Source organism: Ornithodoros turicata, chromosome 1 (genome assembly GCF_037126465.1).
Source record: "Ornithodoros turicata isolate Travis chromosome 1, ASM3712646v1, whole genome shotgun sequence".
In the NCBI taxonomy this organism is placed as follows: Eukaryota; Metazoa; Arthropoda; class Arachnida; order Ixodida; family Argasidae; genus Ornithodoros; species Ornithodoros turicata.
Window position 1 is genome coordinate 22,372,501 of NC_088201.1, and position 25,652 is coordinate 22,398,152.

Here is a 25,652-nt window from a genome sequence, read left to right on the forward strand (position 1 = left end):
TGTTTTGTCACTTGTAACAGAAAAGAACGTGACCTACCTTCCGACCGTCGAAGGTGGCGTGTATGTTGTCTGACGGTAAGACAGGCTGGTCGTCTAGGTACCATTTGACTTCTGGCAGGGGAGTGCCTGTGACTTTGGATTCAAATGCGAAAGGTTCACCCTCCAAGACGTTAACATCGTCCAGAGGAGACACTTTGGGCTTTTCTTCGGGTTGTCCGGTCGTATCAGCTCCTATAATGATTTACCTCGCCATTCAGAACGACATCGCAACGACATCGCAACGACATCGCAACAATGCACGGCTCCTATCTGTGCATTTGATAACGAATTCAACCTACCTACAACCTTAAGTGGCGCTTTTGTTTCTGTATCTCCGAAAGGATTCTTCGCCTTGCAGGAATATGTTCCAGAATCTTCCGGTCGAGCCTTTGGAATAACAAGGGCAACATCTCCCTCGGGTGTTTTTGTTTCGACAACCTTGTCACCATCAGGGATTAAAGGCTCTCCGTCTTTCTTCCTAACAAAGAGAAAATAAATAAAAGGCAAAAGCAAGAAATTATTTACTATAATACTATCGGCAGTCGCGTGAATAGTGAAGAACAAGACCCTGTGCGTTACCATTCAGTATCTGGTACAGGCTCTCCCGTCAACTTCGTGTCTAACCTGGCAGGATAACCTTCCACCACTTCAACGGGCTCCAGTGGTTTTTTAAAGATTGGTGGCTCTGGAAATAAACCGGTTACATTTGTAAACGAATTTGATATCAGTACGCTAGAAGAAAAGGTAGAGCTTCATACTTACGGTTCACAACGACCGGAGCTGTGGTTCTGCATTCTCCCTGGTCATTGGCAGCAACAAGAGAGTACTTTCCAGCATCATCAGGCTTAACAGGGTCAATAGAGAGTACCACGTCTCCACCCGGCGATGTTGTTGAGCGGATACGGCCGTCATCTGGCAGTTCGTGGCCGTCTTTAATCCTGAAAGCAGAAGGTATGGCAAAAATGATCAAAACAAGAAAGAACATTAGCCCCATGTACATAGGATGCCGGACACTACCACGTGCTCACCATTTGACATCGGGGAGTGGTTCGCCTGTAACCTTAGCTTCTAGTTTTCCTGGTTCACCTTCTTTGAATGCTGCGGGTTTCAACTCGTCTACTATCTCCGGTTTGCTCTTGGGCAGTTCTAGGATGTACAGCAAAGAGAAATGTCAATTCCAGTAGTCGGCCAAAATTAGGGTGGGGGGATGTGTTTATTATATAAAAAAGGAGGGAATTATGTTTTCCTTATGAGGTTCTGTGGTTTCGTGACTTTAGTCTCGCTGAGACAAATTCGACGGCAAAAGGTCGCGACCAGCTCCTCTAATCTTTCTGGCTGGTAGTACGTGATACACGCGTCACTCAAGAGCATTACGCGAAGTTACAGGAGAACGAAATGAGGGCTTTATACTGGTGCGTTATCTCCAGTGAAATCAGATACCAGGAAGCTTGCTTGGAGACCAAGAGAAGCAGAGCATCTTTGTATTTCAAAACCATCAACGGTGTTGCCACGGAACATTCATGCGGTTGAATCTTCTTCAAAGGGTCTGCGGTGCGCTTTCTTTGACAGGTGGTGCATTTTACGTGCTCGTAATGCATTACCGTGTCGATGACTCCATTGCACTATAGCGATTTCTCTATTGCAAGGAATGCGATCGGTTCATCAGTTCGTCAACGTGCTAGGGACCTTGTGATCCTATCTATTGAGGTCAGACCATGTCAAAATGTTGCGCTATGTCGGTATGAGATGATCTGCAAGTGCTCATGCGTTGAAACCGTATCAGAACAACCATTTCTTCATTACCTACCGCTCGAGGCTTGCTCGAGTCATCGATAAATAAGACCGCTTCATGTTCTTTACCGAATCGTGCAAATGCACTCATCAACAGGAATTTCCTGGGATATTCTTCCCGGGGAACAACTATATACGAGCTGCAGTAGCAGAGTCCCTTTGTAAGCGGTACATGTGAATTTGAAGAAATGTCTTGTACGCACCCGCAACTTCTACCACTCCGGCGGACCTTGTCCTTCCTTCGGGGTTAGTGGCAACACAGACGTACTTTCCAGAGTCATCTGGATGAACATGCTCTATTGAGAGAACGACTGTTCCGTCCGGTTCTTGGGTCACGCTAATCCTGTCGGAAGGAGTAAGCTCTTCGCCGTCTTTTAGCCTGTGAAATCGAATCGTTTGTACATTTGAAAAAAAAAAAAAGAAGAAAGAAACGCTTTGATATTCGATTAAAATCGAGAGCAAAAATTGGCTAACCATTTCACTGTAAACGGTGTGTCACTCTTAACCTTGCCGACAAGGTTCAGAGGCTGGCCTTCCAGAAGATTAGCGCCCTTCACTTCTAAAGTGAACTCTGGCTTCATTCCGGAGAGGCTCACGGCGGGAGTCACTAAAGGGTTTGGACCAGACAGAACATTTGTACGTATAGCCAGCAATTCATATTCCAGTAGTCGGTTTGTACAGTGTCTTACCAAGAGCCTTTCCTTCTGTGTTTGCCTCTCCCGCCTCATTTGTAGCCAGCGCGGCGTACCTGCCTGCGTCAGACGGCACGGCATTATCTATGATCAAAGCAGACGTTCCATCAGGACCTGCTTCGATCTTGATATGCTGGCTGGGTTCGACTGGAATACCGTCCTTTGTCCTGAAATGTATAACTGCCGTTCTAATATTCGTCGTGGTATAGGGCAAAAAGAAAAAAAGTTCAGTAGAAACGGACGAACGGGACGAAACCTCTCATAAGTCCTTGTTCCGTACTCCATATTCCATAACATTCTCAAAGTGTTGCTTTTCTACTGTGACAATTGTATGTGTGTGCCATTCACAAGCAGAAATCATTGGGGCCCGATGTGGACCAGACAGGGCCTCCTGGACAATCTCGTAAGACCATCCCGCGCCATCCCCTGCGTTACTAATGGCGCCCGTGCCCACGACAGGATGATCGGATCTACCCCCATATCGCCGGCCGTGGTTGATGGGATACGCACGAAAAAATCGTACTTGTTTCGCCCAGACACCACAAGCTGATAAGAAGATTGCAACTTGAAAATTGTGCTGGTTTTCTCCGCTACTAACGCAACATGGGACGTACAGAGGGTGAGAGTGGTAAAGGTTTGTCAGTCGAAGTAACGTACCACTGGATATTGATCGGTTGGCTGCCGATACATTCAACCTGCAGCTTGGCTGGTTTCCCTTCTGTGAACATCGTAGGTGAAATGCCTTGAGTGAACTTGGGCTTCACTAAGCCTGGCTTGGGCTTGGATAGTTCCTCGGGGTGAACTATGACAGGAAAATGTTCCGTGCTAAATGAAATGTTCCCACGGCACGAATGCGCAAAAGCACAAGCTGCTGTACCAAAACACATCCAGATGGTGTTTCAATAGTCTCTTTCGGGTTTAATTCCGTACCTGCTACATCTCCACCTGTAGCTGTTTCGCCATCTTCGTTGGCAACCACAAGCTGGTATGAACCGGCGTCTTCAGGCTTGGCATCTTCGATGACGAGAATCACTGTTCCATCCGGAGTTTGTTCACATCTTGTACGACCGTCTGGAGTAATGGGTTTGCCGTTCTTGAGCCTATTACAAATATGTGATAGAACGCAGTCAACATGGCACAGTCAGGCAATGCCCTCGAGCAGTATTTGCCGAGTGTGATGGTGTGGCCCCATTTAGAATAAGTTATGTTAATGCACCAGTAAAAAAGAAAATGAGCCCCAATAAAGTAACACAGTACAATTTGCCTCTCCTCTGGGTACGAACCACTTAGGTGTGAATGGAGTGTCACTCTGAACTTTGGCAGCCAAGCGCAGGGGCTCTCCTTCCTTCACATCGGTATCTTGCAGACCAGACAGGAACTTAGGTCCCTCTTTTGCAGGTGCTGGGGCAGCTTTTGGAGCGAAAGGACACAAATGAGCTATTCCAATTATTAAGAGTTGTCGCTGAGCGTTTACCCTTCACATCCCCTTCTGTTTTGGCGTCTCCAGCGTCATTCTTGGCAACAGCAGCGTACTTTCCAACATCGGACGGCCTTGCGTCATCAACGCGCAAGACGGATGTTCCGTCCGGACCCTTTTGAATCTTCACGTGCTCATCCGGAGTAACAGGTACGCCGTCCTTCAACCTAAAAAATCGTTTTAGACCTAATCAACAGCGTATTCAATCTACAGACTTTAATAATAATTGGGGGTTTACGTCGCGAGACAACTGAGATCATGAGCGACTACAGCACGGCGCAGCAGATAAGCGCGGGGTACAGACTTTGAACTGGTGAAAGTTCCCACCCGCTTCTACTGACCGGGTGTGCTAAACATGTACTGGAAGAAATACTACTGGGAAATGTACAAAGCAAGAGTACTGGAGATACTCTTCACCTGTTTTTGGATGCACTCTTCGCATTGTTAGCAACCTTGGACCTGAGCCATTAGCAATATGATCTAAGTAATATCTTTGGATCCGAGTAATAACCATGCAGAAATGCACATTCACGTATGAAGGAACTTGCTCTGCGATGACACGGAAGTGTATGCTCTGCCAAAACACGAGTTTCGTCGTGCGGCTCAAAGATGTCGTCACTGCAAAATGCATCGCGACCCTCGAAACGGTGGCGGGATGTTTTAGCGGTTACTCTGGTATGCAGAACAATGCGCACATTGCGCCACTAAAATGTGAGCCCTCGCACTGTACCTACCCCTTCCCCTACGCCTATAACCATTCACAGTACACCATATAAAACAACTGATAGAATAGGGGGCTCAAAAACTACAGGAAAATAAAAGAAAAACGTGAACATATAACACGTCAAGCACGTAAAACTAGCAGCCTTCATAATAATAATAATAAAGAGACTAGGCGGTTTACCGGCAGGTCTGCAATAAACACTTGGAATTGCACGTACCATTCGATTTCTAGCGGTTCATCTCCCGTGGCCTTGACTGCCAGCTTGAATGGTTTTCCTTCCTCAATCACAGTAGGTTTCACACCTTCAGTAAAGCTTGGTTTTACCGGTGCTGCTTTCTGCTTAGCAGCTTCTTCTGGAATTACTGCAAGTGGCAATGACACCCTGAATGTCTGTCCTCATAAGATGCAAGCCAATAAATATGATATGGCTAAGTGCAAAGTGGGAATCGCTCTTCTTTTTCGAAATTTATGATGATGAGATGATACCGTTACGAAAGGGAGCTCTCCGGTTTTGTAATTCTGGTTTTAGCGAATGCCAGTTTAGAAATAATATGAGCGATCTTCTCTGTGCAAAATCATTCGCTTTTAAACGACTTGCCTGCAACATTATCTGGATTACATTTATTTCAAAATACTAAGCATTAAATCACTGGTTGAATGTAACTCGCGCGAGAAGGCCTTGTTGCGATACTGAAGGTGCAGTACTTATTATTGAATTCTTGAATGACACTAATGGTCTCACCCATAACATCTGCATTCTCGTGAAGATGTTGTAAGCGGAGTTACACACGAAAAATCACAGCTGATTGTGGTGGTGCTGGGAGGGGATATGACGTTTGCTGTATGGCCGGGGGCGGTTGTTCGGCGAGGTTCGGCATAAGGCTTTTGAACAGGCCTTGATGTCTCAGTTTGTTTCCACAAGAACAGCGTTCCACTTTAATAAACATGGGCCTCACAATGATCAACTAATCGTAGATACTTTGCAGGATCAACGCTGAGCAGCAGTGTTATACTATTGTACGTATGTACACAATGCTAATACCACGGAATACCTAAGATGAGCCATGCATAAATACACATATGGCACCATGCGGCGCGTACAATCACCACGCTCATAATACGTGTACTGACATTACTCTTTCAAGTCCTCTCTAAATTTCAGCCTGCTTCACGCCTTCTTTCACTCAAAATTTCACGACACGCTGTACTATGCACGTGCCAACAGACTAGCACGAAATCTTGAATAACCATCTCTTGCTTGGCCCTATACACTCTAAAAACAGGGCTTCACCGCATATCCCGTAGCCTCCATTTTCAACAAACCAGGAAAGAGAACGATATTATTCTGAATGACAGTTGGTTTTGAGTGTGTTATGCAGTGAAGTTCTGTCTTTATAGCGTATAGATATGAGAGCCGCCGCGCAGGTGATAGCAGACATTTGCGTCTCCACAAAACACGCACTTCATATTCGCGTCTGAGTAACAAAACTGCGTTTGCATCCATTCTTAATCCTATGAAACGAATGGTTCAGGTTTCGCTTGGCCACTAGTTTTCTTCAACCGTTTCTCACTCTTTGTTTTTATTGTTTTCAATCGCTGAGTTTCTCACCTTTCACGTCTCCATCTGTTGTGGCGTCTCCAGCGTCATTCTTCGCTACTGCTTCGTATTTTCCAGCATCAGATGGCCTTGCTTCATCAACGGACAGGACAGACTTCCCGTCAGGACACTTCTGAATCTTTACGTGCTCATCCGGTGTAACGGGTAAGCCATCCTTCAACCTGGGGGGGAAATCACAGCTGCAGTGTCTTCAACGCTGGGAAACGACACTTACGTCTTCTATTGATTGGCTTTAAAAATGCATAGCAAATAAAACAATATAAACGTATCCTTCTTGTGACTCCAGAAAAGTAGAAAAGATTTACACGAGCAGAACGGCATATATAGTTTACTGACAGGTTACCATTTGCGCGCGGCTGCAACAAATATTACGCACCATTCAATTTCCAATGGTTCGTCACCAGCAGCTTTGACTTCTAGCTTGAAAGGTTTTCCTTCCTCAACTTTAGCGGGTGTTATGCCTTCGGCAAAGCTGGGTTTCACTGGGGCTGCTCTTGGTGTGATGGCTTCTTCAGGAGTTACTGGAAGTGCAATTATTCAATGATGAGCTGTAAATTTGACACTTGAAAGTAAAATTTAAGGTACCTGCGACATCTGAGGCAGAACCTGCATCGCCCTTCTCATTGGTTGCGACGAGACTGTATTTGCCCGCATCCTCGGGTTTAGCGTTCTCAATCATTAGTGCGACATTTCCATCTGGGCTCTGTTCTAATTTGATGTGTTCGTCGGGTACTACTGGCTTTCCGTCCTTGAGCCTGTAGAACAAACGTATCACATGCTGTATTTATCATAATATTACCACACTGACGAGGGCAATACATACATGTACCCCCATGTTTAAGGAATAGACACGATCAAAGAAACGAAAACTACACGAAACGGAAGACTATATAGTCCAGCCCTTGTACTGTTCGTTTCTTCCTTCTGTCTTATTGTACGTTCTCCAAACTCAGTGATATGCTGCCCTCATCCACCTCAACATCAGTTCAAACATCCTCTGTTCAATGATCGGCTACATATTTACATTATGATATTGACTGTACGGCTCGCGTCAAAGTTATCTTGAACACCGCTCCAGCCTGCGAAGCGGGAAGACAAACATCCTGGCAGAGCCTAGCAGAAAACAACGTCTTTATAACGAGAGTCACCTCTCTAACTGTAAACAGATGACCAAAACAGCCTCCGCCGTTATTTCTACTAAGCACCACGAGGTTCCGCAGGCCTTGTTAATAATAGGAGGTCCTGAGACTAGTTTTTAACTATAGGACCTCCATCTGTACATTAAATGTATGCATATTACTTGGTCAACAATAACCTCTATTTGATTGATAGAGATACTTTGCATAGATACGTAATACGCACAGATACGTAAAGATGGCGTTCAAGTTAAATCTGATGCTAGCTGTACATCAGTTTCATCGTACATGTTAATACGGTGTGGATTCCGTTGTTAAGTTCTGCACTTAGATAGTTCGCATGTCATACTGCTAAAACGCATAGACAAGAGAAAGTCGTGTAGGGACTTGCGCCACCTCTTCATTACACCTATTCATTATATTGGTATACATAGGTCGTGGTAGTACGACTGCTGTTCGACCAGCATTGGGCAGCCGTCTGTTTACGAGTGCGCTTTGCCCTGGACTCACCCTCCTTCGTGCGCACTGGCGTGCACTATGCAGTATTCTCCTTCGTAAAAAAGAAAAAAGAAATCCGTTAACAAATATTGTTGCGCTAGCATCCCATCTTCCAGATCTTCGAGTGCTAGATGTAAAACCGTTTTCTTTTAGGGGATGACGCTCAAAGGCGCATAATATGGAGTAACTTGGACCCTTTCATGTTAGGAATGTCCCAGGGGAAGTGTAGTAATGCGCAGAGCAGTGAAATATCAACAGAATGGAACATTTGAAGCATATATTGGAGCTGGTTCGTAAGATAGCATGTAGAAGCGACCAGAAGCAATAAGAGAAACACAAAGGAAGTCGCAGGAGCATATTTCAGATCCCTTATTGTCCCAAACTGGGCGTACTTACCACTTGACGTCAGGGAGTGGTTCACCGCCGACCTTAGACTCGAGCTTCAGAGGTTCACCCTCCGTCACGTCCACGTGACTTGGGAGTTCCTTTTGAATCACTGGCGAGGTTACTGGAGATACAGCTCAATTAACTACGTAAAATGACTATACTATCTTGTCGTTGTTCGCGGAATATACCTTCCAGCGATAGAGTTGCCTCTGATGATGCCTGCCCAGCAGAATTCTTTGCCTTGCAGATCACGGTGCCAACGGTTGATGCATCCACGCCACGGATCTTCAGGGTGTATAGTTCTCCCTTGCAAGCGATTTCCACATTCTCGGAGTCCACAATTTCTTTTTCATTAAGTATCCTGCCATGCGAGATGAAACATGGTGCAAGCAGCCATTTGTGCCACATACCACTAAGCAGGCTAGTTTTATTCGCAATTTACTTACCATGTCGCAGTTGGTGTCGGGTATCCTTTGATACGCGCTGAAAATGTGGCGTCGTCACCCTTACTGACCTTAGCGTCAGTCAGTTCCTTTACGAATGTGGGGGCTTCACCTTCAGATGAGAAGAGTATGCATCTTCAGGCAAACGGACGTAGGCAGTTCGCTTACAAAGGAATTCAGGGAACGCTACAGCAGTGCAAAACTGCTGGTATCAGCTAAACTTGCCTCGGTGACATTGTAGACACGAAAATGCCTGGTATTGTCACCAGTTCTTTCTGTATCTTTGCTTACCCTTCATATTCAGTTGAGCATCTGCCTCAGCGGATCCGGCGCTGTTTGTTGCGCGGCACGTGTATTTCCCAAAATCGTCCTCCCCAGTTCGGCGAATGACAAGAGTGTGCGAACCACTCTCGGTGTCCGACGACAAGACAACGTTGTCGGAACCTTTAACTTTCACACCGTCTTTCAACCTGTAGGAGTACGTTGAAACAGAGCAATTTTTTAAACATACACTTTTTGAGTCGCTTTTTTAACGCAAGAGAGGATGGTGCCTACCATTCGACTTCAGGAGCGGGAAGGCCCGTGACAATCGCCTCAAACTTGGCCACCAATCCAATGCTAACGGTTTCATCTGAGAGGCCGTCGATAGATGGAGCAACGGGTTCTGCAGTAAATGACGTCGAAATAGTTCTAATATGCTAGCAATTACCGCGCGAAATTAAAACCCTGCTGGTATGCGAGACATATAGATATCTCTTACCTTTTACGGTTAGGGCTGCACTGTCTTCAGCCTCACCCTTCTCGTTGACGGCTGTGCACGAATACTTGGCCTCATCCTCGGCCACAACGTCGTCTAACGTGATGCTGTGAGTGTCGTCGTCCTCTCTAATTTTGATGCGCCTGCTTTCAGTAACTTCTTCGCCATCTTTATACCTAGAGTTGAAGAAAGGTCGTTCATCGGCATATCGGCAAAACGATATGGAGACTTGTACCATGTGACCGTAGGCTTTGGCTTCCCAGCTACTCTTACTTCCAAGCGTGCCTTGTCTCCAATAACTGCCAGAGTATCCGTCATACGGCGAATGAACGTTGGCGCTTCTGAGTCTTCGGCACCTACAAAGGAAACGGTGTGTTCTACGTACACGAGTCCGTATTAATGTATCAAGGAATAGCACCACTTACACTTGACTTTGAGATCGGCCTGACACGACGCTGAGCCAACGTCATTTTTGGCTGTGCAAGTGTACGTCGAAGCGTCGCTAAGCTTGCATCCTTTAACGACAAGTCGGTAGACGTCCTTATGAGAAGTTGCCTTCACGCGGTCGTCGTAAGAAATCGGTTGTCCGTCCTTCAGCCTACGAAATCGACGTGTATTTCAGGTACATCTTCTACGTGCTTCCATTCTGTGCAAGAACGCGAACAGTCTATTGCATTTCTGAAGTCTTACCACTGGACGTCGGGTGTTGGCACTCCGGAGACAACTGCTTCAAACACACACTCTTCCCCAGTGTACACCACGGTGTCTTCCGGTCGCTTTTCAAACTTAGGCTTGTCTGCAATACATACGTGACGATGTGTTCAGTTTCGTTACAAGCTCATCCGGTGTTGTAGTTATTCGTATACCACGGACAGCCAGTCACGCCTGCTACTCACATTTCACAGTTAACTTTCCTGCAGTTGATGCTTCGCCGTAAATGTTGGTGGCCACGCATTCGTAATCGCCGGCGAGGGTTATAGTAAGACCATCAAAAGCCAACGTGTACGCTGGTGCGTCCTCGGTAATTTTTACTGTAGCATCCACTGTCACTTCTTCCCCATTATGATTCCTGAGAAAATATACCTCGCAGTCATCTGGAAGTGCCAGTAAGATCCTGCACTCGCAGCGCTTAGTGTACACAAGGTAATCCAAAAGAATGAGACTCGAACACCGAGTACAAAATTAGGAGACCCGCTTGAACCGTTGAACGCCCCGTGAACTATTTATACGAAACAAAAATTATTCTCCGGGATAAAGTGTCTCGCTGAGCGCACGGCTGGGAAGTACTATCTTGACTTCATTTAGAAAGACATCAGCTTTCATAACCAGCCAAAATTCGTCAGATTCTTGTTTATTTTTTGTACATATAAGTAATTCACACGACAAATGTTTATGTTTTATAATGGCTTATCACGATGCACGCTGTTCTACGTATCGGATCGCACTCGCAACCGTATAGCCCCCATCTTCCTGCACAAACGGAGCTACACAGTGATATATACGTCCCGCTTAATGCCTTACCAAACAACCTCAGGTGCTGGAGAGCCAGATACTTTTACTGTAAACGAAACGGTTTCGCCGACTTCGCCTTCGATATCCTTCATGCCCTCGATAATCTCTGGTTTGCCTGGAAGTGAAAGGTTTCCGTAAGTTAGGGCAATTCTCGTTATTGAAGGATGATGTCCGCCTTACAATGAACAGCCAACTTTGCAGAGCTAGACTCTTTCCCACACTTGTTTTCTGCTACGCAAGTATATTCTCCGGCAAGACTTCTCTGGGGGTTCTTGACCTTGAGCATATAGTTCTCCTCATCGATAAACATCTCGTAATATTCATTTTCGTGTATTTCTTTCCCCTTGTGAAGCCTACGTCATCAGAAATGACACGATAATTAATTTTCCAATAAAAAAAAAGACGCGTGAAGATGTATCCGTTTACCATTTAACTGTTGGTGTAGGAGAGCCCACCACCTCAGCTGAGAACGTAGCAACTTGCTCTTCCGAAACTTCTTCGTCGACGAGAGTCTCTAAAAATTTCGGCTTGCCTATAGAAATGAGTTGAATGAGCTACATAACCAAAGACCACGTCTCCCTACGCTGATCACAATTTACTTATTTTCCCGCACCTAAAGATGTGACGGTGTATTAAAACTGTGTCACAGAACGTACGAATAGAGATACCAACACCTACCACCTAACATGCTCAAGACCAACTACTGTACGAAATGATACCATTATCGCTTCTGTTTTGAGGCTTCATGCCTGTATGCTAACCGCATAGCTTGCACTATAGTCTGTGACCAATGTTGTACCGCTTTTGTCTACGGCCAGTGGAGTCTCCATTCAAATACCCGTGTATGCCGAATTATTTCATCGTGTTTTATTGTATAGCTCATTTCTTACAGCTTTTTTTAAATTTCATTTCAGTTTCATTAAAGCTCAATTCTAACGCTGTTCGCGCGCACGGCATGGTTAATCACGCCGTTCCTGGTCGCGCACATGAACTTCTCCGATTGACCGCCAACTTCTCCGATTGAGCACGCACGCCTGCTGTTGTATTGTTCTCCTCACTGTTGTGGTTAGCCACTGAAGCGGCAGTTTTTAACACTTCTGTCTCAGCAGCTACACGGGAAACTGGCGAGCCGTCGCCGATTTGCTGCCGAAAGAGCGCTTCATGCGGTTGGCTTTATAACAAAATGTCTTCCACAGTACAAACAATACTACGCAGAATTAGTACTATAGTTATCGACGCCGATATTGCTGTTCCTGAGCATTTCTTGTTTACAAGCACATAAGTTGGAACAAAGTACAACTACCGGGGCACGCGAACACATTCACAGATTCTCCAACTTCATGTATGCCAGTCGTGTAAGGTGCGATTTGATCAACAACAACGCCTGTGTTTGCGTATCAATATTTTGGAGCCCCTTCGCAAACTCACTCATTGTGCCCAAGCGTCCAGTGCTGCTATCTTCTCCATATTTGTTCTTTGCGACACAGCCATATTTTCCCGCGTCTTCTGGTCTGACGTCTTTGATGCGCAGGGTAAATGAAGCATCAGCCTCGCTTTTTACGTAGAGATGGTCGCCGTCAATGGTGAGCTCATCGCCGTCTTTTAACCTGGGAACAGCCCACATGAAATCCCATACAGGTGACATCCGAGGAGGCACAAACTTACCAGCTAACATTAACATCCTTTGCGTCAGCGAGTTTAACAGAGAACGTGGCATCTTGACCAACCTCAACATCCACGTCTTCCAAGCCCTTTATGATTTTCGGTTTTGCTACAAGTTTAGTAACAGAAACATTAGAACATTAAGAAGACATAAAGCTTGCCCAATGGATGCTATCTGTCCCACCTGTTGGTATTCAATATTATATATTATTGTGCGTAATATATGTATACGTGTGTATTGTATTCTGTTACATAATATTTTGTGAAAAACGATTATGAGCTCACATTTGACAGAAACGCTGCCACTGCATGCATCTTTCCCAGAGGGATTTTTTGCTTCGCACGTAACTTTTCCAGCTAGTTCCGGTTTTGCCTTTTTAATGACCAACGTGTGCTCGCCGCTCTCCTCTACGGACTGGAAACTGTAGTCCTTATTTTCGCTTATCTCTTCGTCATTGAACAACCTGCAATGCAAATTAATGCGTCCCTTTCGGAAGTCGAGACTATGTACAGTAACGCTACCATTTGATTTTTGGAGCAGGTGCACCCTCAACAACAACAGTCAGCTTGATGTTGAGGTCACCGTCCTCGCACTCGACGTCAGACAGCTTCTTCGTGAACTTAGGCTTCTCTGCAAAGGACAAAGTAGGGGAATCAGTTTTCGGGTACACACAACGACCTCCCGATTAACGGCACTCAAACTCACGTATAATGGTTAATGAGGCGCTGTCTTCAACTGTCCCGTAGTCATTCGCAATCCGCACGGTGTACTCTCCGACATCTTCCTTTTGCGTATCCTCTATCACCAGGGTACAGACGTTGGCTTCTTCTTCCTGTACTTTGTGCTTTCTCCCATCCACAGTCACCTTTTCGCCATCTTTGAGCCTGTTCGAAATAATCGCAGACGTCTCTCTAAATTGTCCGACTTTAGTTGTACCAAAGCAGCACACGAGCGTATACTGCCAGTCGTCACTATAGCAGCCGCAGTACGACCACAGATACGCGCCTACTTCGGGAAGAAGCGGACGGAGGTTCGAACTGTAGCTCGATTTTTTTTCCCGATATATCGTGCATCCTATAGATACGCATGGAGCACATTTGGACGGGAGTAGGAAGATACGATTAGGGTAAGTAAGGTGTTAATAAATTAATAAAGTTAATTGAGGGAATAATTTTATGCTAATTACGATACTGTACAATCAATAAAGGTTTGAAATGTTGTATATAGTATTCGGCTCATATTTCCTTGTGCAAAAAGTTATTTAAATATGTAACGGCAATAAAGATACATTATAAAGCCTTACCTCAGTACCAGATATACCGTTCTTATGTTGATTGATTGATTGATTGATTGGTAAAAGAAAAAGAAAGGTTGAACACGACTATAATACATTCATTTCTGCGCAGCGCATAGTGGGCATTCAGTGTGTCATAGATCTATGAGACCGTTGTCTAACTTGATCCCTTTTTCAGATACCCGTAAAACTAAAAAGAACTGTTCTGCATATTTCTCACTATTCCGTTGCACCATTGAAGTGGTTACGACTGAGGAGAATAAAGGTTTATATGGGCTATCGCTTAACTCACCAACAAACATCAGGCTTTGGGTTGCCAGAGAACTTCGTTGTAAATGAAACTGTTTCCGTTTGACATGCCTCGTAGTTTTCGAGTTTCTTGAGTATCTTGGGTGCAGCTGAGGTTAAAGGAACGCAACATTTTCATTTCCACTTATTTAAAACGATGATTACAGCTACAAGCAATAACAATAATAGAAGAAATGGGCATAACATAAGAGTAAAGTGTCAGAGATACGTTTCTCTGCTCAACAGTACCACTAACCATTCACAGAGACCGCTGAAAATCCTGTTTGCGTGCCAGTGGAGTTCTTAATGACGCACGAATAATTGCCAGAGTCTTCTGCTTGGGCACGATCAATGACTAATTCGTGTTTATCTTCAGTCGGGTGCAATATTTTTACCCTTCCATTGTCAGATAGGGCTTGGCCATCCTTGTACCTATGAGTTGGACAACGACAGGAGTTTCATAAAGTACAAATACGAGAAAAGCAGACCCTTATGAAACAGGAAGATTAACGCTTCAGGCCTACCATTTGACATCTGGGGACGGAGTGCCTTGAACTTCGACGTCCAGTTTTAAGGGCTGATCAGTCATAACTGAGACGTCCTTTAGCTCTTTCTTGAAGGCAGCAGGTGCTAAAATGTAAATTATCCCCCAATGTCATTCGGCGCAGAAAAAGAAAGAAAAGGAAACTAAGGCTGGTTTCCAGTACTGTAGCTGACGTGAATGACAGTGCTGTTGGCGTTCAGATAATATGATAATGGAGGCATGCTACATTTCACCGTGTAAAATCTATCTCGATATAGTTATCCTAGCTATCTGCCTGCCAGACGGTGTCTTTCGTGCGGAGCGTTATAGAATATAGGCGGAATTCGTTTATTAGCTCTCTTACTGTTGTACATTCGGATATATACGGAATTATGCGGTTGGAACCACTGTCGTTATGTGTTATCCTCTATTGGAACTATTTTCAACCCAAGTACGAGGGCGATGAAGCTGTAAGCACGTACACGTCACGTTACGCACTTACAGTGAACAATCAACTTGCACTTGGTGTCGGCGCTTCCCAACTCGTTCTTGGCAGTGACGCTGTATGTTCCGGCGTCACTCTTCTGAACGTTTTTGATCACAAGAGTTATGGTCTCCTCATCTTCGTACAAGAAACGGTACCTTCCACCTGCTTCAATTACCTCCCCGTCATGCTTCCTGAAACGAAAATTACAGCCACGTCAATTATTGTATACTGCAAATCGTGTGTACCATTATATCGTGCATCAGGCGAATTTTCGGGAGAGCTTTAGGTTGCTAGAGGCTGTTTTCATTGAAAGTTACCGTAACAACTAGCTCACCTAGCGTCGTCACTTGTACTAACCAGATACATCGAGTAAAATGGACTTACCAAAGGATCTCAGGCTTTGGATAGCCCGCAACCTTCAGTTCCAGCATCGCGGATGACCCCTCATTGGCTTCAACATCGGTGAGAGTAGCGGTAATGGTAGGAGCCTCAGGTGCCTTTTTAATTATGGAGCCTGTCGAGATTTATGACATCTCAGAGACATAGCGTCCACTGACACTTTCGCGTCTTTGGCTACGTTCATTACAGTATGGTAAATGTGCAACGTTTGTACACACTGTTATAATCGTCATTCTACCTACTTCTTCTTGCTTCTTTGTTGTTGTTGTTTTTCTTTTTTTGCTTTTTTTGCTTTTTCAATGCTAGGTACACATTGGCTCTGAATGCCATTTCTGTAGTCATTCCAATTACGCCGTTAACTAAACTGAAAGCTGAAAAGCCGTTCAATTAAACTGAGTTAAGCTAAACTAATCAAGAACTCAAGTATACGAGTCCCTAGCATTGTGAGATTCCGCTCTTCTATATCCAAGGAAATGTCTAGCATTGTGTAAACTGTTGTGGCACCTGAGGTACACGAGGCCCACCTGATTCTGATGGTTCTATAGCACTTCACTAACACATATTATTGCGGCCCAGCCGACGACACTAGCTTTAAGATCATTCAGCGGCCACAAATATTGCTGCTGGTACCATAACTTAATACCAGTGATTTTTCTGCAGGTATAGATCACAACACTTCCACATACTGCATCATGATGACAAAGTTACAAATCGCAAATATGATAATGGCCAGTTTCTTTAATGCTGGGTGCAGCATATCTTAAAGTATAACTGCTGTAGCAACGTGTAAAAAATAGGGCAAAAGCCATTATTAGTCTATTTAGCAAGGCGTACTCCTTTCTATCTGCCATCCTTTTGTTTTTTGGGGCTTTTAAAAAGCATCTTATTAATATTGTTTTCTTTCATTTGACAAAACTCTTGGGTATAATGTGATTTTGAGATTGATCAGACGAACGTATTGTTCGCCTATGTGCGTCATCTTCACTGCAGGCATTGCACAGAAGGCAGGAGCACAGACTAAAAACATTACTACGCAAAGCTATTATACACAACGGATAAAAGTTTAACGAACTAAAAATGCTGTCCGTCTCTCTAAACCATGCGGCCATCCTGCTTATTTTCTCGTTTTCGTTGTGCACCTGGAAGAGACGGCACATTATCTTCAATGGAGGATAGATGTTTAGACCCAATGGTGAGCAAGTCATCCCTCCTGTAATGTTGACGATGTGGTATAGATGCTGTGTTCCTGCGCATGGCTTTCTAATATATTGCTTGTGTGTGTGCTGCATTAGAATGAAGACACACTTGCGTTAAAAGCAGTCTGCGCTGCACATGCCAAGAAACCACGAGCCCCAAAAACAAGTGCTCGAGGTTGCCATACCACCATCAGCGCGATTCCCAAAATTGCAATCCACTGCAATTCTCAAGCCATGCACGCGCCATGCTAGAGCATTATGGCGACAAGCTTGGCATTCACAAGCGCAGCAGTCTTCGCAGAAGCATTAGGAGTTATTTTCGTATTGTGGAGTAAAAGGTCCTGCAAAGGAATTGTTGGGGGAATTTGCAAGGCCGTGTGCGAATTGCACTTCAGTGCTGTACACTTGTTCCCTGAGCTAAGAATCAGCACATTCATTATATAAGCATAATAATAGTTTCCGCAAGTACCGCAAGTAGTTTACCGTGTGTAATTAAAAAGGTACAATGGTACAGTGCTGAAGCGCAAGGCATGATCCCTTCTTCCAGCAAGTTTGACGGTTCTCACCTTTCGGGATATATGACACACCGCAAGATTTGTAACCCTTTGCAATTCTCAGCCGGAAGTGAGAAAATTACACCGTATACAGAAGGCGCCAGAAAGTTGAAAAAATATCAAACCTTGCACGGTCAGCTCAGCACTACAGGAAATTTTGCCACTTGATGTGCTAGCCACACAAGTGTAAAGTCCTGCATCTTCGGGAGTGACGTGCTGGAAAACCAGGGATAAGGTGTCCTCAGCGTCATCGAACGCCACTTGGAACCTTTCGCTGGCTTCAAATTCGTGACCATCCTTGAACCTAAAGAAGTGTAAAAACCATGCTTCAGTTGCATTGTTCATAGTTGTACAAGTCTTGGTGGACGGATTTCAGTTCCAGTTTTGGTCTACGCATTGGTCTGACGTTATTTCGCATTCACGGTGCCGTTTCCTGTATCATGACTTGTCCAACGCTTTCTGTGTTAGTCGTAACTATAAGAAGGTTATGTATAAAGCTTACCAACGGAAAGCCGGAGATTTCGGCGGTGGTGACATTGCCGATAGTTCTTCCAGCTCATCATCACCGAGGCCTTGAAATAATATCTTGTCTTCTGTAGAGGTTAAAAGGCGCATCAACGCATGCAAAAGCAGTTCCGGTGCATTCACGACTCAAGTCGAGGGCGTAACCGCCTCCAAAACTTTGCATGCGATCTGATGGGAAAGAGCAAATATTTCATTTCCACAACGACTGAAATTGTTATGGTTTGGAGATAATAATTTGTTACTTGCTTCCATTCCGTGGCATTCTAGCATCAATGACACAGGTAGAATGAATCTTATTTTGCAAGTAAAGGCTTTCGCGTTTCGTCACAGAATATTCATATACATATTTGTTTGAATGTATGTTAATATCCCCTCGAAATCTGATCGGCGTCCTGTTCTATCATGCCTTATCTTTGTCCATACTTGAGACTGGAAGGGATGGCGATTGAGTTCGGATGTTACTACTTTCTCTTCGTGATACATACCTTATTTTTTGCGAAAAGAGACTGCGCACGTCTTGTGTTCAGCGCCTTGGACCTCGTGCTAGCTCTGACAGCGCATTGCGTACTCGCACGATGCTCTGGGTGTCGAACCCGACTGAATCCGAAAGCCGTAAAAAGAAGCAACAGTTTGTTGCCGCGTGTGACATATTTAAAAATCGGCTCTAGATTCACTCGTCGCGAGATATTTTTCTTCGAAGAAAGGTGCGCACTTGTCACAATCTTCTTCTGAGAACCTTGGTTGTGACATCGTCCAAATCCTTATCCGTAGCATGCACTTGCCTTTCTACTATTAGGCAGTTTTAAGATAATTAAGGTACCCAACCGCTTTATGGCCCCAAGGAAATAAGGGGTCGTCTCTGCGCATGCCAAGAGCCAAAAAAATATTTTGCGCAATGCGCAGAGACTACTTCTTCAGCAATTTTAAAATGGGGTACCCAAGAACTTTGGGGCCCCGAAATAAATATGGTAACGTCACTGCGCATTGCGCAAAACATTGTGTGGGCTCATGGCATGCGCTCTAATGCCCTTTATTCCTTTGGGGGGGGGGGGGGGGCAAAAGCCCTTGGGTACCCTCGTCTAGAACTGCCTCTTTCATCACCATCAGTGTTTGTCTCCAATAGCTTGATGACATCCTATTGCTCAGCTCAGTTGTCTAGCACTGATTCCTTCGCCCCGAAGCCCAAATTTTAGTATTTTTGTTTCACACAGTTGGTGAAAAGCTCTCAACTTTGCTGCCCTAATATTTTGAGCTTTGATGAATATAAACGTATAATCCTCCTTTGGCAATTTTGCATTATTTTTAAACATACGAGGTTTGAACAGATTCGAACCGGAATTATCCGCCATTCTTCTACTTGTGGAAATAAAGTCTTCGTTCGACACCCTTGGACAGACGTTAGTTTAAAATCCCACAGCACACAGATGTTACTATTTCTCAGGTCTCCATGCAAGCATACCCTGTGTTGAACGAAAACGGGGAACGAGTGCTTCAATGCGGTATAGTTCAAAAGTAGTCTTTCTCGGCAATAACACGCCACCAACCAACCAACCATCGTGCTTATTGTTGGTGACGACGATAAAGCGTGCACTGATTATCTACACTCTTAAGACAGAGCTTCACCGCGTAACACGGTCCTTGTCGGCCATCATCTCGAATGATATCGTTCTCTCCTCTGATTCGTTCAAAATGAGAGGCGTACCCGTATTTGTGACTCTTATGCAATTTTGTTAATTGTCACAAAGCGGCGCACTCCTAGTGATGTCCGGAAGTCAGGTGTGATAATGGTATCATTCTGTGCAACGCATTCTAAAAACAGAACTTCACCGCATAGCACGCTCTGCGCCAACCATTGCCACGAATGATAGGGTTATCGCTTCCGATTCGAGGAGAGAGGGAGGCGTACGCCTTTTTGTGTCAATTATCATATATCCAAATTGACATAAAAAGGCGTACGCCCCCCCCCCTCTCTCTTTCTCTCTCTCTCTCTTCGAATCAGAAGCGATTACCCTATCATTCGTGGCAATGGTTGGCGCAGAGCGTGCTATGCGGTGAAGTTCAGTGTTTAGAGTGCGGTTGGCCTTTATCGTGTTAAATAGTAAAATCCTGTCTTAAGAGTGTATGATGCAGTGTGCGTGTCATGTATAATGTTTCCTTTTTTTTTCTTTTTTTTATGGTATCGGTCCGATGTGGAGTACCTTTCATCTTATATTTATTGGCATATCTGCAGTGTCTTCGAAGAAATCTGTAGAAGAAATTTCGAGATTCATGGCGACTTTCCTGAGTGGAACTTATGGAACTTCACTGACGTCAGCACCATTTGCGCACGCGCGAACGCGCACGGTGCATAACTGCTTCCTAAGGAAGGCGAACTTCCATCGTCAGCCAACTGACTACTTATGAATTTCTTTCGCGCAGCTATAACAAAGTGGCTCATTTAGAGTGAAATGGCACACATTAATAATACCATCATCGTAAAATAATCCTCACTTGTAACCGTAATGCGACCGGTCGTCTCATCTCTGCCTTCACTGTTGACGGCGACGCAAGAGTATTCGCCAGCATCCTGGAAGTCAATGTGGTCGATGACGATTTCGAACACTTCTTTGTTCTCGAAGACGACTTTGACCCGATCGTCATCCTTCAAAATTTTGCCATTTTTGTAGCTGAAGAACAAGCCAGAGAAATGCTGCTGTTAACGTTATTCCGTCATATTTTGTTAGCTATTTCTCGTGCGTTGCAATAACAGCGATCTTATCCTCGGGGGTCCATTCTACTTACACTGTCACCTCTGGCTCCGGGCAACCTCGCACGACGAGTTCGAATCGCACCGACGTTCCCTGCAGTAACTCGGTGTCTTTTAGCTTTACCTTGAAGACAGGGGCATGAGGAAGCACGGTGCCACCAGGACTGGTGGGCCTCGAGTCGCCCTTAGAAACGGTGAGACCTAAAAGATATAAACGGCGAACACATGTATTGGGAAATCAGGAATGGCAACAAAAATTCATTTAGTTAATCATGAAAGCTAACATGAATCGCATTGTACAGCCCCTTGCTCATCAATGTTGATCCAAGGGACACGAAATGATCAATGTTTCGTTGCACTGCCGTTTAAACCAGGTACTTAATCTACGAAGATGGTTGAAAACATACCTGTCTTGACGTAAACTGGAGCACTGCATGATGCTGTCCCTGTAGAGTTGGACGCTAGAACAGTATACATTCCAGAGTCCTCCACGGTGATGCCATTTATCACGAGAGAATATTTTCCGCCATCACTTTTCTGCTGTATATGTGGACTGTCCGCAAGATTCGTGTTGTCTTTCAGCCACGTCACTTTTGGAGTCTCTGTCGATGCTATTTCACACTCGAGCGTTACGTCGTCTCTCTCTGTTTTTTTCGAAAACAAGCACCAATGAGCACTCTGTCTCATACATAAAAGTCTCATGCAAATTATCCATGCAAGCCTTGTGAGGAATGGCCAGGGATAACTTAACAAATGTACCATTTGGACGACTTGCACTCTTAATACTTCATTTTCATGGGTGAGTGTGTTACCGCGAATGGTGAACAACTGACCTGCACACGTAAGGCCGCGAACTGACTTGAGGAACTTGGGCTTCTCTGAGCTATCCTTCGCAGACGCTGTTAAATAAACAGATTCGTCTTCAGGAATAGAACTCAGTGACATTATTTCTGAAAAGCACCAGAACATTACGATCTTGTTTAAGTACCAATTGACTTTATTAGTAGTGACGACATTAGTTCTACTCTAATTCTCGAAGCTGCTACTCTATAGTAATATATTGTGAGCATCCAAAGGCAATATGATAAGGCCATTTTTTCGCTAAAGAGTCGCCTTATCCGGAACGTCTGTAAGAAAGGTAACACGGTTCTTCAAACATTGGCTTTTTCTGTTTCGTGCTTGCATCGTCATGCCTTGCGCGTCTTTTTACGATGCCAATTATTCCCGCTTTATGGATTCAGCGGTGAAAAGAAAACATACGCATTTTCATCTACTGACGTGCATGGTTATTGCTTCGTCTGGGATGTCATTCTCACCATCAAGGGACGTCATGGATGTTGAACGAAGACTGTCAGCAATAGCACTGGTCGCGGTTGTGGCCTCTTGGTAAGCTTCAAACCCTTCAACGATGTCCACCTTCGCCGTTGTTTCGCTGCTCTTAGAAGATTCAGCGGATTTGCTTTCAGTGCGTTCATGGCGGACTTCTTTCGTCGAAGATGCCTCAGCAACTGTAGTTTCTTCAATGCCTGGTTTAGATAAGTCCGTAAGTGCAATTGTATTTAATGAATCTTCCTTTCTTTGTTTTTCTGTACAGCAGTTTCTAGTACTATTCTTTCTCTCTCTGGCTTTTTTTTTGTGTGTGTTTTTTGGATTTCAGGCTCGATACAAAAATAATTTTACTCTCGTGTTAACTTACAGCTGCTCACGGCTTTGGATGTTTTCAGTTCTTCAGACAGCGATTCCTTTTGTTCACGTATTTCCATCTCGCCAGTCTGAAATCAATAATCAGAGGTCTTAATCTAAATGGACACCAAGTTATAACATAACGGACATGTATGGAATACGGGTCTCCACTGTTTCTTCAACCCTATTCTCGTCAAGTGGCGGTATTTTGCAATGACTGACTTGTCTCAAGGAATTCGTAATATTTTAATATTTCGAGGTAGAATTCATTAAATTTTTAGCGCCTGAAAGAAAATTTAACACAAAATATCTAATCTCTAATTTCAATCTAATTATTTAATTTCAACTATCTAATTTCTATCTAATTTCAACTTTCACACAATTTTTTACACGCGTTGTAGAACATTTACAAAATTTCGCGAAATGTCTGCGTGGGCTTTTTGTAATAGAGAGTGCCAGCCTTTATATTTATATCTGGCTGTCTGGGTCTATGTGAACTTTGGAGCGCTTTAGAATAAACGCTTACTAGATTACCGTAATATTTTGTAATTAACTTAGATTTAACTCCATCGTGCGGCTTCTTTCCTGGGAATTCACTTGGGAGCTCACACTGAATGTGAGCGCTCACCAAGTTCGAGGAAAGCCATATTTATTCCGATAAGCTATGCTTACATCTTTCAAAACTCTGCTCCACTTAGGAGTGCTGGGCTCCTGTGCCAGAGTCTGCTGCAGGTCGTGCGCTCTTTGTGGAATCGCCTGCATGAAATCTAATGCTCTCTGCAAATCTGAAGCGTCCTCCTTTAAGCGCTGTGTGTATTTGATGAGTTCCTAAAAGAAAGAATGGCATGTGAGTGGCTAATCCTCACGCTGTACGACCCATAATGAGTATAGCGCCAGAATAGACACAGTCTCGATCCAAATATTTGATTCAAATCAGTGTAGAAAGTGAAAGCCGTTTGCTCGTGACTGCTGAAATCAATAGTGCTTATCACGAACATCAATAACCTTGAAGATAAGAAGAGGAGGTAAGCAAGGTGGTGTATACGATTGAACGGTAACATCTCCTTGAGTCTGAGGAACAACGTGGGGACGAAAACAGGATGAGCACAGGACGGGACAAGAACCGACGGCGACGACGACTCAAACTGACTTGAGCCGTCGTCGTCGTCGGTTCTTGTCCCGTCCTATGCTGTTTTCGTCGCCACGTTGCTCCTCAGACACAAGGAGGTGTTACCGTTCAATCAATAACCTATAAAAGAAAACAGTTACCATTCACTAAATTCCAGAATTCACCAGCGAGGTTATTAAATTATGACGGCTAGATAACAACTATGAACTAGTAAAGTTAACGAAGAACAAAAATTTGTTGTTATATTCACTTCTGCGAAGGATGTCCAGCTCCTATTCGGCGCGTACACCCCACTGCGGGTGACCGCATATCAAGCGTGCCCGTCGAACGCCTTCTAAACTAGATGGGGCCTCATCGCTACTAAACGTGACGTAATCCTTAGGAGTCCCTCCAATTACAATCCCGTTTCTAGCGACCCTGCCCATAGAAACGAGCCACTTCGAGTCACAGCCACTTGTAGCCACAGGCTTTCCGTGTTCGAAACCGTCTGCGGCGATTGGCTGACACCGTGACTTTGCATCTCTCTACGGCAAGCTCTTCACACCATCACCAACGTAGGACTTTGGTGATCACAGTGAGGCTTATAAGCTAAATTACCGCGAGCAGCGGCGTGGAGTATCGTCTCTGGCGATGAAACACCCCAATAATCATCGCCAAACTAAAGTAGTAGTTGTTCACACCATCACCACGTCCTACATATGCCTACGTAGCGAAGCAAGGTGAGGAGGCCTTTTGGTCACGGGCTTCTAATCTCTTTCTTTTTTTCTTTTTCTTTTTTTTTAGCGAACTGTTTAGGACGGTACGTATAATCTAGGCAAATTAATCAGCCACACATATGTACAGAAGAGCACGAATACCTTTAGTAAAAGCTGGTAGTCGTTAATCCTTTGAATGGGAAGCTTGAGATGATCGGACAAGGATTTGTCGTCACTCACACGCTTGCTAAACTCCTGTAAGAGAAATGCACATTTCCGTTTAAGAAGAGGCAGCGAACAGATAAAAACGGATAGATCACAGTAGCACTGTATTGCGGAACAACTTACGTCGAAATATTCTTTCAGAGGGCCACTTGCCAAGAGATCCTGTGCGCGTGGAGCTTCGGCACAATATTTTACGTGTTTGTCAAAGTCTCTTTCCTATTAGAATAAAAAAAATCAATTATAAAAGTAGCGCACGAGGATAACGCTCGATCATTTACTGAAGTTGTAGTATTTCGATAAACGCAATTACCAAGCGCAAGAACGTGACACCCAGCTTTGCAGGCTCGCTTGCATTGTACTGTACGCCCTTTATTAATTCTCTGAAATGCAATGAATACGGAGTAAAACATTAGCTTTCTAAAATTTGAGGCCACTTCACGTCGCGTGAATACCATGCACCAGTTTAGGAACGGTAGGATCTCACGTGTTGTGGAAATCCGATATGTCTTTGAAGTTGCTGAAAAGGACGTCTTTTTGCTCCTTAAGTTCCTTGGGCATGCTGGGGTTCTCCATTTCTTTCAGATAGTTATTCACAACGTACTGCATATCTCTCGAGAAGTCTTCCTCTGTCTCTACGAGTTCTTTCACCACGGCTCTATCAAAAAGACATTTCAATGTTACTTGAACAATAGCTATAAAGTTTTTTGTTTTTGTTTTTGCATCAACTATGCGGAACCGCATACGGAACTGCATATAAGTAAAGCACTTATGTTACCGGTACTTTATACCCTAGCAAACTTAATGCATTAAACGGAATGACATTTACTTCACCTCCTAACCAACCCACGACCTACTTAATAAGAGAGCGACCAGGTCACTTTCCCAAATCCCTATGGAGCGGCTGTCCGCGGAACCTCCTCGCAATTTCCTCCTCTCACAGGTGAAACGCCCGCTTGGCGCGCTGCCCACATTCCCTAAACAGGGGGACTCCGCATGGGACATGTGACGAGATGGTGTTCGTATTGACTCGTGTACATCTTTTCGACGTCCATATTGATTTGTAGTTTACAACATCGACTCCTGTGCTCGTTTTATCGAGGTATACTTTACATGGACGCCGTTTATTTTGTTTTCTTGTGCGATGACATATTGGTACACAGCACAAGGTACT

General features: G+C 44.4%; 1 protein-coding gene across 4 annotated transcripts in view; it reads right to left on the bottom strand.

Annotated features, from left to right (window-relative positions):
- The window catches only part of LOC135377640 (obscurin-like), a 99,553-nt gene that overhangs the window by 22,184 nt on the left and 51,717 nt on the right, over positions 1-25,652 (bottom strand). For 2 of the 4 annotated variants that reach the window (XM_064610209.1, XM_064610212.1), the window contains exons 6-57: positions 24,966-25,136; positions 24,792-24,861; positions 24,605-24,697; positions 24,419-24,511; positions 23,105-23,260; positions 22,446-22,521; positions 22,066-22,275; positions 21,583-21,699; positions 21,157-21,393; positions 20,785-20,950; positions 20,494-20,669; positions 17,981-18,071; positions 17,604-17,782; positions 15,714-15,843; positions 15,345-15,520; positions 14,844-14,949; positions 14,576-14,751; positions 14,324-14,429; positions 13,443-13,621; positions 13,259-13,367; positions 13,022-13,200; positions 12,740-12,845; positions 12,503-12,681; positions 11,501-11,606; positions 11,255-11,427; positions 11,084-11,189; positions 10,459-10,631; positions 10,253-10,358; positions 9,988-10,160; positions 9,798-9,918; positions 9,566-9,738; positions 9,361-9,469; positions 9,097-9,275; positions 8,809-8,917; positions 8,551-8,723; positions 8,372-8,483; positions 6,927-7,096; positions 6,718-6,862; positions 6,333-6,502; positions 4,941-5,085; positions 3,997-4,166; positions 3,806-3,932; positions 3,453-3,622; positions 3,180-3,324; positions 2,520-2,689; positions 2,305-2,437; positions 2,034-2,209; positions 1,068-1,185; positions 802-977; positions 619-724; positions 339-517; positions 38-231 (exon numbers count right to left, since the gene is read on the bottom strand). In XM_064610209.1, the coding sequence (XP_064466279.1) occupies positions 38-231; positions 339-517; positions 619-724; positions 802-977; positions 1,068-1,185; positions 2,034-2,209; positions 2,305-2,437; positions 2,520-2,689; positions 3,180-3,324; positions 3,453-3,622; positions 3,806-3,932; positions 3,997-4,166; positions 4,941-5,085; positions 6,333-6,502; positions 6,718-6,862; positions 6,927-7,096; positions 8,372-8,483; positions 8,551-8,723; positions 8,809-8,917; positions 9,097-9,275; positions 9,361-9,469; positions 9,566-9,738; positions 9,798-9,918; positions 9,988-10,160; positions 10,253-10,358; positions 10,459-10,631; positions 11,084-11,189; positions 11,255-11,427; positions 11,501-11,606; positions 12,503-12,681; positions 12,740-12,845; positions 13,022-13,200; positions 13,259-13,367; positions 13,443-13,621; positions 14,324-14,429; positions 14,576-14,751; positions 14,844-14,949; positions 15,345-15,520; positions 15,714-15,843; positions 17,604-17,782; positions 17,981-18,071; positions 20,494-20,669; positions 20,785-20,950; positions 21,157-21,393; positions 21,583-21,699; positions 22,066-22,275; positions 22,446-22,521; positions 23,105-23,260; positions 24,419-24,511; positions 24,605-24,697; positions 24,792-24,861; positions 24,966-25,136 (7,588 nt within the window). The remainder of the gene's footprint in view (positions 1-37; positions 232-338; positions 518-618; positions 725-801; positions 978-1,067; positions 1,186-2,033; positions 2,210-2,304; positions 2,438-2,519; positions 2,690-3,179; positions 3,325-3,452; positions 3,623-3,805; positions 3,933-3,996; positions 4,167-4,940; positions 5,086-6,332; positions 6,503-6,717; positions 6,863-6,926; positions 7,097-8,371; positions 8,484-8,550; positions 8,724-8,808; positions 8,918-9,096; positions 9,276-9,360; positions 9,470-9,565; positions 9,739-9,797; positions 9,919-9,987; positions 10,161-10,252; positions 10,359-10,458; positions 10,632-11,083; positions 11,190-11,254; positions 11,428-11,500; positions 11,607-12,502; positions 12,682-12,739; positions 12,846-13,021; positions 13,201-13,258; positions 13,368-13,442; positions 13,622-14,323; positions 14,430-14,575; positions 14,752-14,843; positions 14,950-15,344; positions 15,521-15,713; positions 15,844-17,603; positions 17,783-17,980; positions 18,072-20,493; positions 20,670-20,784; positions 20,951-21,156; positions 21,394-21,582; positions 21,700-22,065; positions 22,276-22,445; positions 22,522-23,104; positions 23,261-24,418; positions 24,512-24,604; positions 24,698-24,791; positions 24,862-24,965; positions 25,137-25,652) is intronic. The other 2 variants (XM_064610210.1, XM_064610211.1) reach the window with 2 other exon arrangements.